Source organism: Malania oleifera, chromosome 5, assembly GCF_029873635.1.
Source record: "Malania oleifera isolate guangnan ecotype guangnan chromosome 5, ASM2987363v1, whole genome shotgun sequence".
Classification (NCBI taxonomy): domain Eukaryota; kingdom Viridiplantae; phylum Streptophyta; class Magnoliopsida; order Santalales; family Ximeniaceae; genus Malania; species Malania oleifera.
This window is the reverse complement of record NC_080421.1, coordinates 71,102,745-71,121,560: the sequence shown is the minus strand read 5'-3', so window position 1 is coordinate 71,121,560 and position 18,816 is coordinate 71,102,745. Positions and strand designations below refer to the sequence as shown.

The window sequence follows — 18,816 nt, the reverse complement described above, 5'->3', positions numbered from 1 at the left end:
AAAATCTGGCCCCCAGAATAACATTGGGAAGGGGAAAAAATGATGTTTAATGTGTCTAGAGATTATAAATGGATAGTTAATATAAATATTCCCTATTTTAGCAGTTGAAAAGTCTAGTGACAATTTGATACTCATTTCAATTCTTGATTTCTTTAGGGTGTATCCGGTTTGGAATTTTCAGGGAAGCTCGTTTTCAGGATTTAAATAAGGATTGGAATAACTGGTTGGATTGATTTCTGTTTTTTCTGGTTTGTTCCAAATTTTTTGGGAGATGTTTATAAAAAAAAAATTGTGCTTAGTTAGTTGTAGCACCTATAGAAAAGATAGGGGAAGGGTGATTAACATAGTTTGGGAACTTGCTATGTAGGTCAAAAAGCGCACTTGTGAGGAGGAGTGGGAGTGACAGTAACAGGGGAAGAGAGACCTGGAATAACTTGAACAGATAGGGGAAGAGAGACTTGAAATAACTTGAACAGATATAGTGAATAAAGATTTGACAATCCTCCATTTGTCAGATGACAGTGTCCTACATCTGCACAACAGTTGAAGAGGATTCAATGTAGCCGTCCCCACCTAGTGGGACTTAGGCTTCGTGGTTGTGGTGGTTGTTCTGCTTATTTTGTTGGTCTTACTCTGATAATTTTTTTTCAATCCAGTTTAAATCTTTTAAGGTGCAGTCTGTGGTATTTTCTGGACTCTATTGCTCCAAAGGAACATAAGATTTTTCTAGTATCAGATTTCTCTCTCTCTCTCTCTCTCCGCCCCCCCGGGGCCCCTTTTTTTGTTTGTTTTTGCTTTGGGATAGAGTTGATTTTCTTGCTTCCCCCGGCCCCTTTTTTTGTTTATTTTTGCTTTGGGATAGAGTTGATTTTCTTGCTTCTTTTTGGGCACATTTTTTTGGGATTTCTTGGTGGGGATATTGCTGTCCGATCTTCAAGGGGATTGGAAGGCAGAATTATTGTAATTATTTGATCCACGGTGGATGTCTTATCCACCTTCTTTTGTACCTTTTTAGTCTTTAATGGAATTTTTGTTGTCTAAAAAATCTATTAAGGTCCTGTGTTTGATGCGGTGTATGACTTTTTTACTTTTTTCTCATATGTTAGATGGAAAATGGGGTATGATGCTGTTTGGATATGTGTTTTTTGTGGATTGCCTTTGTTTGCTGTACACAGGCTCTTTTTTTTTTTTTAAATTTAGTTGAATCCTGGGTCTTCAATTTAAATTTCAGCTATAATTTCGAGGCTTCAAAAGTACTCAAATTTCAATGTGTATGTGAGTTTTGATTATGATTTTGATTTTGAAAAAGTGATGGAAATTGGTAGTAAAGCATGGAATTCTTTAATGAAATTTTAGAAACTTTTAATGAACATAAAAATGCAAGATTTAGACTAAAATATTATAAATAACAGAAAGGTAAATGGCCTATAAGGTGCAATAATTATAATATTAATCATATTAAACATATTCAATTAATATAAATGAAATTTATTAATTAGTTATTGGTTATACAAAATACACATAATTTAGGCATAAATTGTCAAATAAAATGTTTTAGCTAAGTTTAATTTTCATATACCCTCAAAAGTATGTAAGCTATTCACATCCTTGTTCTAATAATTTTTGGTTTCAATAAAGAAAGAGAAGATAAAAATGAGAGAGAAATTTCAATTTGGGTTTCTAAGGAAGGAACAATTTCACATACGCTTGTATTTTCTGGACATTGATCAAGTGTTACGAGCATTTTTTGACATGGGGCTGTGCTAGAATTAGAAAAAAAGCTGCCTCCACTAAATGACAGTTAGGTAAGGATTATTGATGTAAATAAAGAAGAAGTAAAGTTTTTCCTATTTTTTAGTTGGTTTCTAGTGAATGATTGTTAAGGCCCAAGGAGTGAGGTTTTTTAGCTGCAAACGTAGGATAGTTGGCTGTTTATGAGTAATAATTTAAGTTTTGTAGACCAATGCATAAGAGAAACAAGAAGTGGAGAAGAAGATTAGACTTGAAACAAAACTAATTCACTCTAATTGTCGAACATTGAATGGTTTTTGACGTTGATTTGCCAAGAAAAAACTATAAAAGAAGTTAATGGAGGAAGTAGTAGAAACATTGATTCTTTAGGCACCCTATTTTGCTGCATCACTTTTTGGGATGTTGGATTTGATAATGGAAATGACCGTAGTTTTAACTTTGTACAATTTTGAGATGCTTCTGTTTACAGTCCCAGCTTCTCAGTCATCTTATTTTGTTAATTTAATGCTTTTTATCAGTCACAGCTGACCGAATTTCGATCATTTGAAGGGCAAGATATGTACACTGGGGAGAAGATTGTTCTGATCAAGGTTTGTCTCAATTACCGCATGATGTATTAGGGGCTATTTGGTATCCTTTCCATTTCCTAAAATTTGTTTTCGTTGCAATGCAGTGGGGAAACTTGTGGCATTGTAGCCATAATGCATTTTTTGTATTAATAGTTTTTACTTTCTATTGCTGATTTTCAACAACTGGGACCACAACTGAAACAAGATTTTATAGTTTTCATGGCAACCTTTAATATCTACTATTTGCTTGGTGGATTAAATCATTGTGCACGCAGATTTTTATCAATGAAAATTAAAATAAAATTTCAATGTGAAATTAAAATTACAGTAAATTAAATATTCCAAAAATTTCTTAAGATTTTAAACAATAAAAATAATCCTCTCGAAAATTATTTTCAGTATTTTCTAACATTCATATACTATTGGATTTTTCTTGGAATAATAAAAATGAATTTGAAGGCAGAATTATTAGATTATTTCTCTCTTTTAATTATGAAGGTTGTAATCTGTATTATTTTGCACTTTATTTTAATCATATTTTAATGGATTCAAACTTCAAATCTATTTCTAAATGGCACCATTAATGTTTGTGCCATTAAAATTCTTAGCATTTGATAATGAATAAACTTATTAATTTTATAGTGATTTAATGGTGGCATTACCGTAGGATATCAATTTGTATTTCATTTGAAGAGGAGAAATAACAAGCATTCAATCATTGTTTTAGTTTTGTATCAGTTTAGGGGCATGACCAAACATATCGCTAGTTTTTGTTTTTGGTTTTGGTTCTTAAAATTTTTGGCCGTGATACTTGTTAAAGCTCTTGATATACATTGTTGGTTCATGGCCTAAAAGCTTAAGCTTTTAGGTAAAGTGGTAATCTAACATGGTATTAGAGTTGGTTACCAAGAGGTCCTAGGTTCTAGTTTTGTTGCTCACGTTTCTTGTGGTGGTGTTTAAAAAATTATTGTATTCCCTGTAATGGGTGTTATTTATCATGTGTTTATCTCTCCACGTGCTATTGGGCTGCACATGTGGAGAAGTTTTAAAGCTTGATATACATTGTTGGCCCACAGCCTAATAGCTTAAGAAATTAGGTAAAGTGGTAATCTAACATGGTATCAGAGCTGGTTACTTGGAGGTCTTGGGTTCTAGTCTTGTTGCTCGCATTTATTATGTGGCATTTAAAAAATTATTGTATTCCATGTAATGGGTGTTATCTGCCGTGCATTTATCTCTCCAAGTGCTGTCAGGCTGCACGTGCGGGTAGTGTTAAAGCTTGATATACATTGTTAGCCCACAACCTAATAGCTTAAGCTTTTAGGTAACGTGGTAATCTAACAATACCAAACAACCCCTTAGTTTATTGGTTATGATTTTCTTAATTAACTAAATGGGTGTACATGCATACATTTGATGGTGATTTTGTGTTTTCTTATTGCAGCTTGATCTTCGAGTAAACCATACACTAATAAAGGATCAGTTTTTGTGGGTAAGATTTGAGGAGTTTTCATTGTATGATAAAAAATGTTGTATTCTTATCCATACTTCATATTATTATTCGGACAAAAATATTCTCATCTTTTAAAATGTTGCAAACATCCAAAAAATGAATTAAGTCCATCCAGAATTAGATAAAAAAATCTATCTCTATATAAATGTATGAACAGGGTAAATCACGTTATGTATAAAAATATTTAAAATAAGATAACTTGTTTTTAGAACAAGTTAAACTTAACTATAGTTATATAAATTTATGCATTGATATTTAGTTTAGGTATGTGAACATTGGAATAGAAAAAATTGTGTACGACTTCTTGAATATTTTTTTCACATAGAAGATTTTAGTGATTTATTATTGATCTTTTAACTTCATCTAATTATCGTCATTTATATTTGTACCTACATTATATATTGAACATTTGAACTACGGGTAGTCTAAACATTTTGTGAACGCAACTATCTCTACCCTTTTCAAAATAAGACAAAAAATCTTACAAGGAATTAAGTTTAACCAAAATTATATAAAATTACATTGAACTATTTATTTTAGATAGGTTAAGTTTTGAACTCAATTATTTTTTTCTCATGGTTTTGTTTTGCTTCCCATACTAGTTGAGAAAGGCTTTGTTTTTATTGTAAAGCATCAAATAATTTGAGCAAAAGAGAGCCCCCTAAGGTTTGCAAAATGATGCCAACCTTAGATTTAAAAAATCCTAGGACTTACTTTGACATTTGAGTTTTGGGACGCCTATACCCCATTGTCACGGGCCAAATAGTTCACACCTTGTGAAGGGCTATGCAGCACTAGTTAAAGCACTCTTGCTTAACTAGTCAGCCAAAGATTATTGTGATTTACCACAAAAACACATTCGCTGCAGTTAAATGAAAAGTGAGTGGAAGCAGTAGGCAATTCATGAAGGCAAATGGCAGGCAAGCGGTAAACATTGAAGTAATGTAATTCATTAACAACCCCTTCATAAGCAACGTGTGTTTAGTGAGGGAGGCAACTAGATTAAACACGTTTACAAAAGCTAGTGAGCTTTACAAGATTGATGAACAGTCGCTTTCTCCAATAGAGCTTTATATGCTATTTTAGCTTTGGCACTAGGAAACATCAAATTCATACTCTCTTTTACACTTATGCCTGCTCAAAGCATAAAGTCTGTACTAGTATTTACATGATGATAACCCATTCCATGCACATAAAACAACAGTCATAGGCAAGCATAATGCCTTGAACAAGATTGGCTTGTGACACCTCCTCCACTTGTATGGTCGATGTTCTTGTAGACTTTGATGCCAGGTACACTTCAACTTGATCCAAGAACAGTTGCCTACCCTCCGCTGAAACATAATTGAGTTCTTTGTCTCCAAGGTCTTTCCACTTCACTAAGAACTCGTGCTGCTTTTTTCTTGATGATATGAACTCTTTGTCTGCAAGGATGACTTCAACTTCTCTTCTGTCAAGTTGTGCAGTCTTTAGTGGTGCTCTAGTTGACTAACTTTCTCTTGGATCTTCAGTGTTGGTGTTGAATGGCCATAGTACTCAAAGGTGCAGAGGGTACTTGGAGCCAAGGTGCGAGGCGAAGGCGCGTGCCTCACAAAGGTTTGGCGCACAATTATTAAAATTGTATACAATGCCTATTTGGTGGGTAAGATATATGGACACATCAATAGTAATATTAGAATTTAAAATGCCAATGTATTCAATACCAAAACATAAATGCATAGAAATTATAACTACCAAGCAAGGTCTTAAATTTCGATTTCGACTCAAATTTCGAAGCTCCAAAAGTATGGAAATTTTGACCAAAATTTCGATTTCAATGTCAATTTCGATTTCGATTTGAAAAAATAACGGAAATTAGTAGTAAAGCATGGAATTTTTTGTGAAACTTTAGAAATGGTTAAAAAACATAATAATATAAGTTTTAGGACTAATATATTACAAATTAAATAGATCTAGGTTTTGTATGTGGAAAAGTTGTAAAATAGTATGTGTATCAAATATATTTGTAAGATAATGTGCATTAAATATATTCAATTAATACTAATGAAATTCATAAATCATTTAAATATTATTTATTATACAAATAATGATAATTTGGACATAAATGGTTAAATAAAATGTTACTATAAGTTTATTTTTTCATATAATTTCAAACGCACTTGTAATAAACTTTTGTTTCGATAAAATAAATTAAGATAGAAATTTCACTTTACTCCTAAATTTCTCATTTGAATTTTGACAAAATTTAGTATTATATAGTCAACATTTCGACAAGTTTCCCTAAAATTTCAAGATTTCGATAAATTTTGGATGATTCATTGAGATTTCGACTGAAATTATACAAGACGGAAATCGACTGCCCTTTCGATTTCAAGGGTGACGGAAATCAGAAATTTTGAAGGAAATTTTGATAATTCGTGGAAATTTAAGACCATGCTACCAAGTACCAAGTTCCAAGTGAAACAAACAAGTTCAACATAAGCAATTAAGCATGCAAGAGTTCAAGCTTCAAATTACAAAGGAAATGAAAATTTTAAGCCCAAGGCCCAAAAGTATCAAAATAGTTCAATATCAAAAGAAAAGAGCACAATAAAAGATTCCAAAGTCTAAAATCTAAAAATCTTCATTAGTCATCATGCATCATCAAGTATGCCAAGATATCATCATCTTCCCCTTTATCATCAGAATTTTCTTATCTAACATCTTCTTCCTCTTCTCTTCCCTCTGCACCACCCACTTGGATTTCATCCTCATCTACAAGTTCCAACACTGTTGTCTGGCCCCTAGTAGTGCTTGATGAGGCTCTTCCTCTAGAAGATGATGACATATTCGCACTTATTCTTGATCTAGTGTGATACAGGGGTTTATTTGCTACAGCAGTTCTGGCAACAGAACCCCATGTCAACAGATCATCTTCAAACACAACTTCATCGTCCTCATCAGAATCGCCATCCATCCTACCAATAAACCACTCATTAGTATCATCAACGTCTTTTAGAAAGATGGGATCAATGATGTCATGCTTGTTGTATCGATGCCTCAAAGTTTGATTACATTTCACAAATACCAAACCATTCAAGCGTTGCTGGGCTATCTAATTTCTCCTTTTGCTATGAAGCTGCAAGAAGTTTAAAGTATTATAGTGAATAATGATTCTAAAAAGTAGTAGACTAGTAGTTCAAGTTCTTTAATTCACGATATCCTAATGACTTACTTGTTGGAATATGCCCCAATTTCTTTTGCAGCAGGTAGCACTACAAGTGAGGCTAAGGATTTTCATAGCAAACTTTTGCAAGTTTGGAGCCGATGATCCAAGTGATATCCACCATTGCGCTGTTATTAAATAAATTTCAAATGAATACCTACTAGCTAAGTAGCAAAAATAAGTTTAGATAGAAAGTGGTAGTAAAAATGCCACTTTCCTCGGTGCTTTGTGCCGCCTTTGTCTCACTGCCAAATCAATTCCAAAGAGGCCACCAGCGCTAGTGTAATTTTTCAACTCATGTAAAACTTTATCTTGCAATTCAGGGGTTGGCACCAACCTTGTAATGCATTTGTACAACCCGCGATGATTTCTTCATCTTGTGAAATGTGGGGGTTTGAATAGTAAAATTCTAGGTTCAAGTAGCGTGCAGCCGCATGCAAAGGTTGATCGAGTTGGCATCCCCACCTTGTATCAATAATTCAAATGCCTCCTTGAATTTTTTTTTTTTTGATAATAAAAGAAGAATTCATTAATAGAATAAGAATATACAGCTAGGAGAATAAGACATCTCCATAACAAAATCTGCAAATCCCGATAAAAAACACAAAAGAACAACCTACAGACTAAAGAACAAAAGAGAAAAACCCATCACGAACTAACACTCCAACACTTAACACCAACACCAATCGCACTGAATATCAGAAAAGCTCACCCCCTTAAAATTCCCTTGTCCCACACACCAAAGAGAAGTCAAATAATGTATCTTCTCCCAAAACAGTGACTGAGCTGACTTCTTCCCTAGGAAAATATGCACATTATGCTCAAACCACATCCCCCAAAAAACTGCAAAACAAGCACATTTCCAAAGCACTGCCCTTTCCTTTTTCCTGTCAAATCCAGCAAAAGTCACTGCCAAAAAATCCTCCACTGTCTTTGAACTCACCCAACATTCTCCTAAAATACCAAATAACTTTTTCCAAACACTCCAAGCATAGTCACAATGAATGAACAAATGCGATGATGATTCTGAATAATTAAAGCAGAGAACACATATGTTTGGAGATATGGCCTATAGCCCTCAAATGTCTCCTAACCTGCAGCAAGTTATTGGTATTAATTCCATCAAGTACAACCAACTAGATAAAAGTCTTAATTTTAAAGGGGACTTTGGCCTTCCAAATAGAACCATAGAGAGGAAATGAAAAATTCGACCTATTAAAAAATTGTAAAAAGATTTGCATGAATAAACCCCTGAGGGATCCAAAGACCAAGACCACTTGTCCTCTAAAGAAAAGCAATAGTTATTCAGCAAGACTAGTGAATAAGATAGCTCCCCCATCTCCTTATTATTTAACGATCTACGAAAGTGGAAATCCCAAGAAGGCAAAGGACCACCTGGATCAACAACAAAAGAATGAGCTAATCCTTCCCTGGGCTTAGGTGAAAAAGGCGTGGAAAAGAGGTGGACAAAGCTTCATTCCACAACCAAGGGTCTTTCCAAAATTGGATTTTATTACCTCTACCCACCAGGAATTTAATATGGGGAATGAAGAGGGCATAACTCTGAGAGATAGCTTTCCATGGACTCTCCGAAGAACATCTAAATCTCAAATTAGTGTCCCACCCATTCTCGTCTAATACATACTTACTTTTAACAACCAAATGCCACTGAGAGGAATTCTCTAGCAAAAACCGCCAAAGGCATTTAGCCAAAAGGGTTGTGTTTTAGACACCAAATTTCCAATATTCAAACCACCCTCTGACTAGATGATCTCTACTACCCTTGACCACAAAGAATCCCTCACAATCTTCTTAATCTTATTAGAAACCCTTGTCAGAATATTAAAAATCGATAGAAAATATAGAGGAATACTAGAGAGACATGCCTGGATAAGAGTAATTCTACCACCAAGAGAAAAAAAAAAGCACCTTTCCACCCATCCAGTCTCTTAGAAACCCTTTCTGCAACATGATCCCAAAAGCTAGTAGATCTAGGGTTACAACCCAAATGAACCCAAAGATAGGACAATAGCCATTCCAAAACACTACACCCCATCTCCTTAGAAAACTCCCTAACATTCTGAACAACCATATTGATAGCCGTGATACGACTCTTACCCATATTAATCTTAAGCCCAGAAACCTTCTCAAAAACGTGAAGGATACCCAGAATATTTTTTTAGGATGGTTTATGATCCTCTAGAAAAAAAGATAGTATCATTAGTAAATTGAAGGTGCGAGACCTTTACCCCCTCCCTCCCCACTCCCAAGCCTTTCACTACATCTCTATTCACAGCCCTATCCACCGTCCTACTCAAAGAATCAGCCATAAAACAAACCAAAACGGGGAAAGAGGGTCACCTTGTCTAATCCCTCTCGTAGCCTTAAACCAAGATTTAGACTCACCATTTACTAATACCGAGTAAATCACGTTCAGCAAACAACCTCTAATCCAATGCCGCCATCTCTCTCCATTGCAGATTTTTTCCCCCACCAATCAAATGGAGAACACAGATAAGTGGTCCTGTCAATTTAAGAGCATAGACAATGGTACTCCAAAAGGTAGGCATCAAAGCAATACTAGTTGCTCTTTTGCTAGCTGCTTCCTTTGCCCATTTACTAGTATTCCAATCTTTAAAAGTAAACATCTTCCTCAAGTTTTTCTTTTCAAGGTGCATTGAACAAAAAGTGATGAAGGTAGTTGCAAATTTTGTAACTGTAGGCCTTAGTAAATCCTTTCCTCCAGTGAATTGCCTCATCAAGTTCACCATGCCAACACGTTTATAAATATAACCATTCAAAAATATTGCTCTTTTCAAAGTTGTATGATTTGTAGGCATCTTCCCAATATCCTCCAATATTAAATTGAGGCAATGGGCAGCACATGGTGTCCAATATAAATGTGGCCTCTTTGCTTCCAACAATCTGCCTATTCAAAAATCAAGGAGTGAAGCCATTAAAATATTAAAATAAACAATATATACATTGTAGAATGTAGTTCTAGAAATAAGTTCTCACCTGCTGCAACATGTTTTGAGGCATTATCAGTTGCTGCTTGTATCACATTTAAGCCTTGTTATCCTAAATGCAAAGGCAATGTATACTACAATTCAGAAATAAACTTAAATTGATAAATAAATTAAATTCATGAAAATGTATAGTTTGTATACTGTATTTCCAAAAAAAAACAAGAACTAAATTCAGTAAAAAAATGTATATATTAACTTGCATTAAACTACAATACTACTATCTACATTACATATTATATAGTATTAACTTAATGGTTTACTTCAAGTTAATACATAACTGGCCATGAGCAGGGCGGCTTGCCAGCCACCAAGAGGTAGCAACATTAGCAAAATATCGAGCCTTGAGAACACGAAGATCTGGCACTACTTGATGACTCACGAAGATAGGTGATGATGACTCACTGGTTTGAAACCTCTCGCTTGTTTGAAGGCTTTGGTGAAGGCTCTTTTTTTGGTGGAAGGCTCGAAGACTCGAAGACAAAGGTCGTGCTACTTTGAAGACTCAAACCTCGAAGACGAAGGGCTTTGGCAAAGGCTCTTTTGTTGGCGAATGCTCGAAGACTTGAAGGCGAAGGTTTATCGTGCTGGTTTGAAGGCTTGAAGATGAAGGTCTGTCATGCTAGACCTGCTAGTTTGAGTCAAAGCCTCTGACTAGGGCTAGGGTCTCATTTGTTGGCTTTGGCTCTAGCTCAATATCTCAAGGCCCGTCTGTCAGCTGTGCTAGTTTTCTTTCTGAGAGGTAAAAAAAAAATATTAGGTTAATGGTTAGATATCTTAAGGCGCGACTCACTACGCCTTGAACCTCATTGCGCTGCATTGCACCTCGCTGCACCTGCGCCTTTTGAAGGTTGCCTCGCCTTAGCCCTGGTGATGCGCTAGCCTTGTCACCCCTCTATGCCTCGCACCTAGGAGGCATGCTTTTGATTACTACGTAAATGGCTTGAGTCAGTTGATTTGAAACACAAGATGCACTTTTATACAGAGCGTAGGATCAACCTTGTAAGAGGTCTTCTCGATTTTAGCCAATATTGAGATTAGCCCTTCATATTTGCAAAGTAGTCTCCCATCTTGACCCTATAATGACCTAATTTGTTTAGGATGGAGCTTAACTAGCACCAAGTCACCCACGTTGAAGTGCAACGGTATTCTCCCTTTGTCTATTCATTTCTTCATTTGCTTGGAAGCTTTCTTTAGGTAGGCTCGAGCAATCTTTACATTTTGTCTCTATTCTTTGGTGAAGATATAGCTCTTGGACTCTTTCATTTGGAAAGCTCATCCACTGTGTGAGGTAACAATAGTTGTTGGCCTGTAACAACGTCAAAAGGGCTTTTATTGGTTGTTGAGTTCTTTTGGGCATTGAAACATAATTGAGTCACATCAAGTAGCTCCACCAAATTCTTCTAATTGGAGGTGATGAAATGCTATAAATAAACCACTAGTAGCCTGTTGAATCTCTTGGTCTATCCATTTATCCATGGGTGGTAACTTGAAGAGATGTCAAGCCGTGAACCGAGGATTTTGAAAAGTTTTATCCAAAAATCGCAAGTGGATCTTGAGTCTTGGTCGCTGGTATTATCTTGGGGAACACACCAATATTTCACAATATGCTTGATAAACAATTGTACTATCTCATTTGCCAAACAGTACTTTGGTGCGGGTATGAAAGTATCATACTTCGAAAATTTTTCTATAACCGCAAGTATCGACCTTTCGTCTCTCACTTTGGGTAGAATGATGATGAAGGCAAGTGAGACACTCGCCCATGGTCTCGTTGGTACGTGAAAGGGCTCTAGTGGCTCTGTAGTCTTCTTTCATTGCACCTTGTCTTGTTGGCCGGTGAGACAAGTTCGGGTATACTCAACCACATCATCACACATTTGTGGCCAGTAATACCTCTGCTTTAGCAATGCCAAAGCACAATACTATCTTTGATGACCTGCCCATATGGTGTCATGACACTCTCTCAGTAATGTCTTCCTAAGGTATAAAGAGCCGGTCACCATGTGTCATTTGCAATCCGTCTTCTAACTAGAACTAGTGCACTTTGCCGACAAACTTTGACCCAAGGAGGTAATGCTGCCACAGGCGAAGGAAATGTATCACCGCTAGCATCTCCTTCTCTTGAGCTGCGTATCTCCGTTCAACTTCACTAAGCTTATGGCTCTTGTGCGCAACTGGATGTCCATCTTGTAACAAGACTCCCCCATGGGCATAGTTTGATGCATTTGCTAAACCTCAAAGGGTTTCATGATGTTTGGAAGAGAAAGTACGGAATCTCTTATCATGACATCCTTCAAGTTGTCAAAGGCACCCTAGCACTCTTCCTTAGGAAATAAGGAGTTGGAGACAAAATACTAAATTCAAACGAGTTAAGAATGGTGATTGCAACTCTTCTTTCTTTCATAGGCTAGCTAATGGGAAAAGGAGTAAGAATTTGATTAGGGAGTTCTTTTTTTCTTTTGATAGAAAAAGAAATTCATTAATAGGAAAAGGATTTACAAGGGGGAGAAAAGGCATCATAAAAAAATCTGGAACAAACTAGAAAAAAAGAAATCAAACTAACCAACTCGTCCAATCCATGTTTAAATCTTGAAAGCTAGCTTCTCTAAAAATCCAGAACTCAATACACCATAAAGAAGTCAAGAACTGAATCTTTTCCCACAGCAAATAAAAATTCAAGTTTTTCCCATAAAAAATCTGTGCATTTCGTTCCAGCCAAAGACCTCATAAAACTGCATACTTACTACACTCACATAGAGCTGTCCTTTCCTTCCTGCTTCCAAAGCCTGAAAAGAAGTGATTAACAAATCTTCCATTGAATAAGGGAAGATCCAACTCTCTTCTTTAACATTGAACAATTTATTCTAAATCCTCCATGCAAAATTGCAATGCAAAAAGAGGTGAGGGGTTGTTTCAGAATTCCTATAACAGAAGGTCTCTTGATCTACAACAAGTTCTTGGTATTAATTTTGTTAAGCACAACCAACCAAGTAAATGCTTTAATTCTTGGGGAACTTTAACCTTCAAAATGACTAAGTAAAGAGGAAAAGGATAATTTGAATAGGCCTAAAATTCCAAGAATGATTTACACAAAAACACCTTCGAATGATCTAGACACCAAGAACAAACATCCCTACTCGAGGACAATTTTTTGCAATTGTTCAATACGGACAACAAAGAAGACAACTCCACCACCTCCCTATCATTCAGTCTCGTGAAATGAAGATTCCAAGAGACTGGAAAGCCCCTCCCATTATCCACAAAGAAAGAAATAACTTTTTTTGGCACTTTGGCTTTGGCTTTGGCTTAGAGGGTAATCTAAAAAATGCGGAAAAGAAATGGAAAAAGAATCATTCCCGAGCAATGAGCCTTTCCAAAAACGAATATGAGATTCCCTCCCAACTACAAATTTAGTGTGAGGGGCAAAAATAGAGTAAATTTGGGAAATAGACCTTCACGGGCTCCCCAAAGAACATGTTAAGTTAGCATTGCTATCCCACCCATTCTCATCTAACCTAAACTTATTGCGAATAACTTTATGCCATAGGGAATTATTTTCCAAGGGGATGCGCCACAACCATTTAGCTAAAAGAGTGGTGTTTTCATACACCACGTTACCAAGACCCAACCCCCCCTCTTTTTTAAAATTACTAACCTCCGCCCAATTTACTAAATGGTCCCTACAGCCGCCCAGTCTAGAAAACAAAAAATCCCCCATAATTCTCTTAAGATTGTTGGCGACTTCCGTTGGAATCCTAAAAATAAATAAAAAAAATACCAAAGTATGCTAAAGAGACAAGCCTGGATAAGCATAATTCTATCGCCAAAAGAGAAAAGGGCACCCGTCCAACCTTCTAATCTCTTCATAATCCTCTTCACTACTAGATTCCAAAACTCGGATTCCCACCCAATGGAACACCTAAATAAGTTAGGGGCCATTCCAATAAACCACACCCCACATTTGCTGCCCAAACTCTAATCCTCTCATTAAAGACATTTAGAGCTGCTAAACCACCTTTTCCTATATTAATCTTAAGCCCAAAAACTTTCTCAAAAGCATTAAGAATACTCAAAATTATTTTAAACGAAAGATTATGGTCATCAAGAAAGAAAATAGTATCATCAGCAAATTGAAGATGTGAGACTACTACCCTCTCATTTCCCACACCTGATCCTTTAACCAATCCTTTATCAACCATCCTATCCACCATCCTACTTAAAACATCAGTTACAAGTATGAACAAAAAGGGGGATAACAGGTCACCTCGTCTAATGCCTCTCGAAACAATAAACCAAGATTTAGGTTCACCATTAACAAAAACTATAAACCACAAATTAGACTGGCCCCTAATCCACCTATTTTATTGCTCCCCAAAACCCTTCTTCACGAAGACCTTATCCTGGGAACTCCCATTCACTCTATCATAAGCTTTCTCAAAATCTACTGTAAATCAAAACCCCTCTTCTTGTTCTTATGGATGTCCCCCACCACCTCATTTGCGACCAACATAGCATCCACTATTTGTCTCCCCCCCAGAAGCACTTTGGGACTCTAGAAATAGAATCATTGAGCACTATACTCAACCTATTAGCTAAGAATTTAGTGATAATCTTATACACACTAGAGACAAGACTAATAGGTCTAAATTCCTTCACCTTAGAAGATCTAGCTTTCTTAGGCACTAAATCTATAAAATTAGAGTTCATACTCTTGCTTAAAATCCCATTCCCATAAAACTCATTGAAAACTTTCATCAAATCAGCCTTAACTATCTCCCAACAATCTTGATAGAATGTGATGGTAAACCCATTCAGACCCTAGAACTTTATCTTTATCCATCCCGAAAACCACCCCCCTCACTTCCACCTCATCAAAAGGTCTCTCAAGCCAAAGCAATTGATCACCAGAGATTGGATTCCAATCTAAACCCTCAATCATAGGTCTATTAAGACTATCCTCTAAATACAAATTGGGAAAGAAGTAATTAATAATAGAAGATATCAAATGCTAATCATTAGTACTCCTCTCATGCCCCAATAATTTGATTAGGGAGTTAGATGTGGGGGGTGGGATAGTATCTAATGACCAATGCCAGATTGCTTCTATTATCAAAATGTTTTTTATAGAGTATGTATTCAGAGGAGGATCATTGTAGGCCGATGATTTAGGGCTTAGATTGGAACCTTGTATTTGTTAATTTGATGTGTTCTTTAGAGAGACTTTTTGTTGAAGAGGAAGCTAGGGGGGGTGATTTTTGGGATAGAGAGGGATAAGGCTCTAGGTCCAGATGACTATAACATTGCTTTCTTCCAAGATTGTTAGGAAGTAGGATTTGTTGAAAGTGTTTAGCGAGTTCTTTGATAATGGAGTTCTTAGCAAGGGCATTAATTCCTCTTTTATAGCCTTGGTGCCAAAGAAGTCTAATTCTATTAAAGTTAGATTTTTAGACCTATTAGTCTTGTTTCCAGTGTGCATAATTTTATCACTAAAGTCTTAACTAATAGGTTGAGTGTGGTGCTTGTTGATACCATCTCTCGTGCTCAAAGCACATTTTTTTTTTTTTCTTTTTTTTTTTTTGGCGGGGGGGGGGGTGGGGGGCGGGTGCAAATAGTGGATGCTATTTAGTTGCCAATGAGCAGTGGAGGATATTCATAGGAATAAGAAAAGGGGTTTCATTTTTAAACTAGATTTTGGGATCCCTACGATAAAGTGAGTTGGAGTTTCTTGGATAGAGTTTTTTGCTAGAAAGGGTTAATGATTAGTGTTGGCGTTGATGGATTAGGGGCTGTTTGTCTAGTGTGTGATTTTTGGTAATTGTGAATGGTGTGTCTAAATCTTGGTTTGGTGCTTTGAGGGGCATTAGACAAGGAGACCCTTTATCCCTTTTTGTTTGTCCTTGTAGTAGATGTTTTCAGTTGTATGGTGGATAGGGTGGTGGAGAGGGGTTTGGTTAGAGCCTTAGAAGTGGGGAGAGAGGGTTTAGTGGTTTCTCATCTCCAATTTGATGATGACACCATCTTATTTTTGGATTATCAGTCTTTCTTTTAGAAGAATCTTGGGTATTCTCCATATTTTCAAGAGGGTGTATGGGCTTAAAATTAATATCGGGAAGAGTGGTTTAGTGGCTTTGATTGTGCCAATCGAGCGTGTTAGGGAGTGGGCTAAGAAGTGGGGTGTGGTATTTTGGATTGGCCTTTAACTTAAGTGTCCCTTTGGGGATTAACCCTACAATCACAGCTTTTTGGAACCCAGTAGTGGAAAGGATGACGAAGAGATTAGATGGCTAGAAGGGAGCCCTCTTCTCTCTTGGAGGTAGAATTACTTTGATTTAGGCTTGGCTTTCTAGCATCCCTTTATACTTTTTATCTCTTTTTAAGATTCTGATGGGGATTGTTAGCAAGCTTGAGAGGATTATGAGAGATATTTTGTGGTCTCACAGGACGAGTCATAGGGACCTTCTAGTGAGTTGGGCTAAGGTTTGTAGATTTAAAAAGGAGTGGGGTTTGGGTTTTGGGAAGCAAACATCGCTCTTCTAGCTAAATGGCTATGGCGCTTCCCTCTAGAAGAATCATCCCTTTGGCATAAAGTAATAAGAAGCAAGTTTGGGATGGATGAGAATGGGTGGTATATCAATGCTAATTTAAGATGTTCTTTGGGGAGTTTGTGGAGGTACATTTCCCAAATCTATCATTTTTTTTTACCCCTTACACTAAACTTGGGGTGGGGAGGGGTTCTCATATTTGTTTTTGGAAAGACCTGTGGCTAGGAAATGCACCATTTTCCACTTCTTTCCCTCATCTCTTTCATCCAAGTTTTGAGCAAAATAAAGCCATTTCTATATTTTTTGTTGGTGACTTGAGCAACCCTTTGGTTTCGTGGAATCTCCACTTTAGGAGACCTCTTAATGATAGGGAGATGGTGGAATTGTCATCATTGTTATCTTAATTGAATGGGAGTAACATTTCTTTGGGAGGGATGTTTTTCTTGGTCTTTGGACCAGTCAGGTGTATTCTTGCAAATCTTTTTTTGAATTTTTATTTCATTCCAATTCTTCTTTCCCGCTCCATTCTACTATTTGGAAGGCTAAGATTCCCCTTAAAATTAAGGCTCTCACTTGGTTGGTTGTGCTAATAAGATAAATACTAATAAATTGTTGCAATTTGGGAGACCTATGAAGGCTCTCTATCCTGATTTATGTGTGCTCTATTACAAGAACTCTGAGCTAGCTTCTCATCTTCTTTTGCAATATGAATTTGCTTGGAGGATATGGAATTTGCTTTTTGGTGTTATGGGAGAAAGCTAGGTTTGTCCTCCTTTGCTGGAGGAATTTTGAGATATATCCTTCATAGGCTTTGGTAGAAGTAAGGATAAAGCAACTTTATGGAAGTGTGGTTTTTTCATGGTATTATGGGGTTTATGGATGGAACGTAATGCTTGGATTTTTTATAGTAAAAAAATTAAACCAGATGCTGGTTTGGGAAAAAAAATTTACTTGGCCTCACTATGGTGTGTTGGTTATGGATTTTTTATAGAGGCAAACTTCCAGGAGTTTCAAAGAGATCGGAGGAACTTGATAATCTCTTTTCTCTTGGAAATTTTTATTTGTTTAGTTTTGGAGTGTCTCATTTTGTCTCGGGAGATATCTCATCTCCCTCTTGTAAATTCTTTATCTATTAATGATATCTTCTTTTGTTATAAAAAAAAAAAAAAAAAAAACTTTTAAGGCCCTGAACTATCTTATCATGATCTGACAAAGAGCAAATGCTTTGTGGTCATTTCATATCTCTAGAGAAGATTCCAACAAGTGGAGTGATTCAAATGGTGTGCATGCTAGATGGAAAGGAGGCCATGAGGTGGATGAAACATTGGGAGGTAATAACAAAAAAACAACCTGCTCAGAGGTGATTTGTTACGCACATGAACAACAACCTATGAAGGAACACAAACCTTAGGTATTCTCAAGATTGCAAGCTTCGTTTCATCGGAAAAGGAGGAATTCTTGCGATGACCTCTAGAAAATTTCTATTTAGTAACAAAAGGTTGACCAAAATTTTGAGAAAGAATGAATAGGAAGGAAATTCACTCGTAATGACGACAAATTTTCAAACTCATGTACACATTTTTTTTCAAATATATAGCATAGGCAATGGGTATGCTAAGGTAGCGCCATAGCAGGCCAAAAGGAAGCCCACAACTTTAGACCCAAAGTCGAGTCATATAAGAGAGGATCTTTCATCAGCCCTAGCTCAAAGAAAATTTTGGCTATAAACAGAAGTGAAGGGCATGTGGGAAATCATTCCAATGTCCAAGAAAGTCAAGACCCAAGGTAAAATAATACAAAGGCTATGCTTTCTTCCTCACTGATAGGTCCTTGGGCACAAGTTGTCTCAAAGGACTTGGTAAAAAAAGAAGGAAATAAGACAAATAAAATAGTGTTGAAACAAAGAAAAAAAACCAAAATTCTGCTTTACAAAGACTTACAAATATGCACCAGGAGATTAAAACAAAGATGGGATGGGAGAAGTTTGAGTTAGGGAACAAAGGAAAGCAAATAGTGGAAGCTAGTAGTAGTGATTATGGGACTATTGATCTTGATGAAGATGAGTTTGCTTCTCTTTCCTCTTATAGTTTTGGAAACAAGAACTTTTTGATTGAGCCCTTAGGAAATACAGGATTTATTGATGATAAGCATTACCTATCCCCATTAATTGCTCTTAGTGACTCCCATTGAGAGGAAGGGGTGATAT

At 36.4% G+C, this 18,816-nt stretch overlaps 1 protein-coding gene across 6 annotated transcripts in view; it reads left to right on the top strand.

Moving 5' to 3' along the window:
* Window positions 1–18,816, top strand: part of LOC131155730 (chromatin structure-remodeling complex protein BSH) — an 80,064-nt gene that overhangs the window by 22,102 nt on the left and 39,146 nt on the right. For 4 of the 6 annotated variants that reach the window (XM_058109092.1, XM_058109094.1, XM_058109091.1 and 1 more), the window contains exons 4-5: window positions 2,271–2,342; window positions 3,766–3,813. In XM_058109092.1, the coding sequence (XP_057965075.1) occupies window positions 2,271–2,342; window positions 3,766–3,813 (120 nt within the window). The remainder of the gene's footprint in view (window positions 1–2,270; window positions 2,343–3,765; window positions 3,814–18,816) is intronic. The other 2 variants (XM_058109093.1, XM_058109090.1) reach the window with 1 other exon arrangement.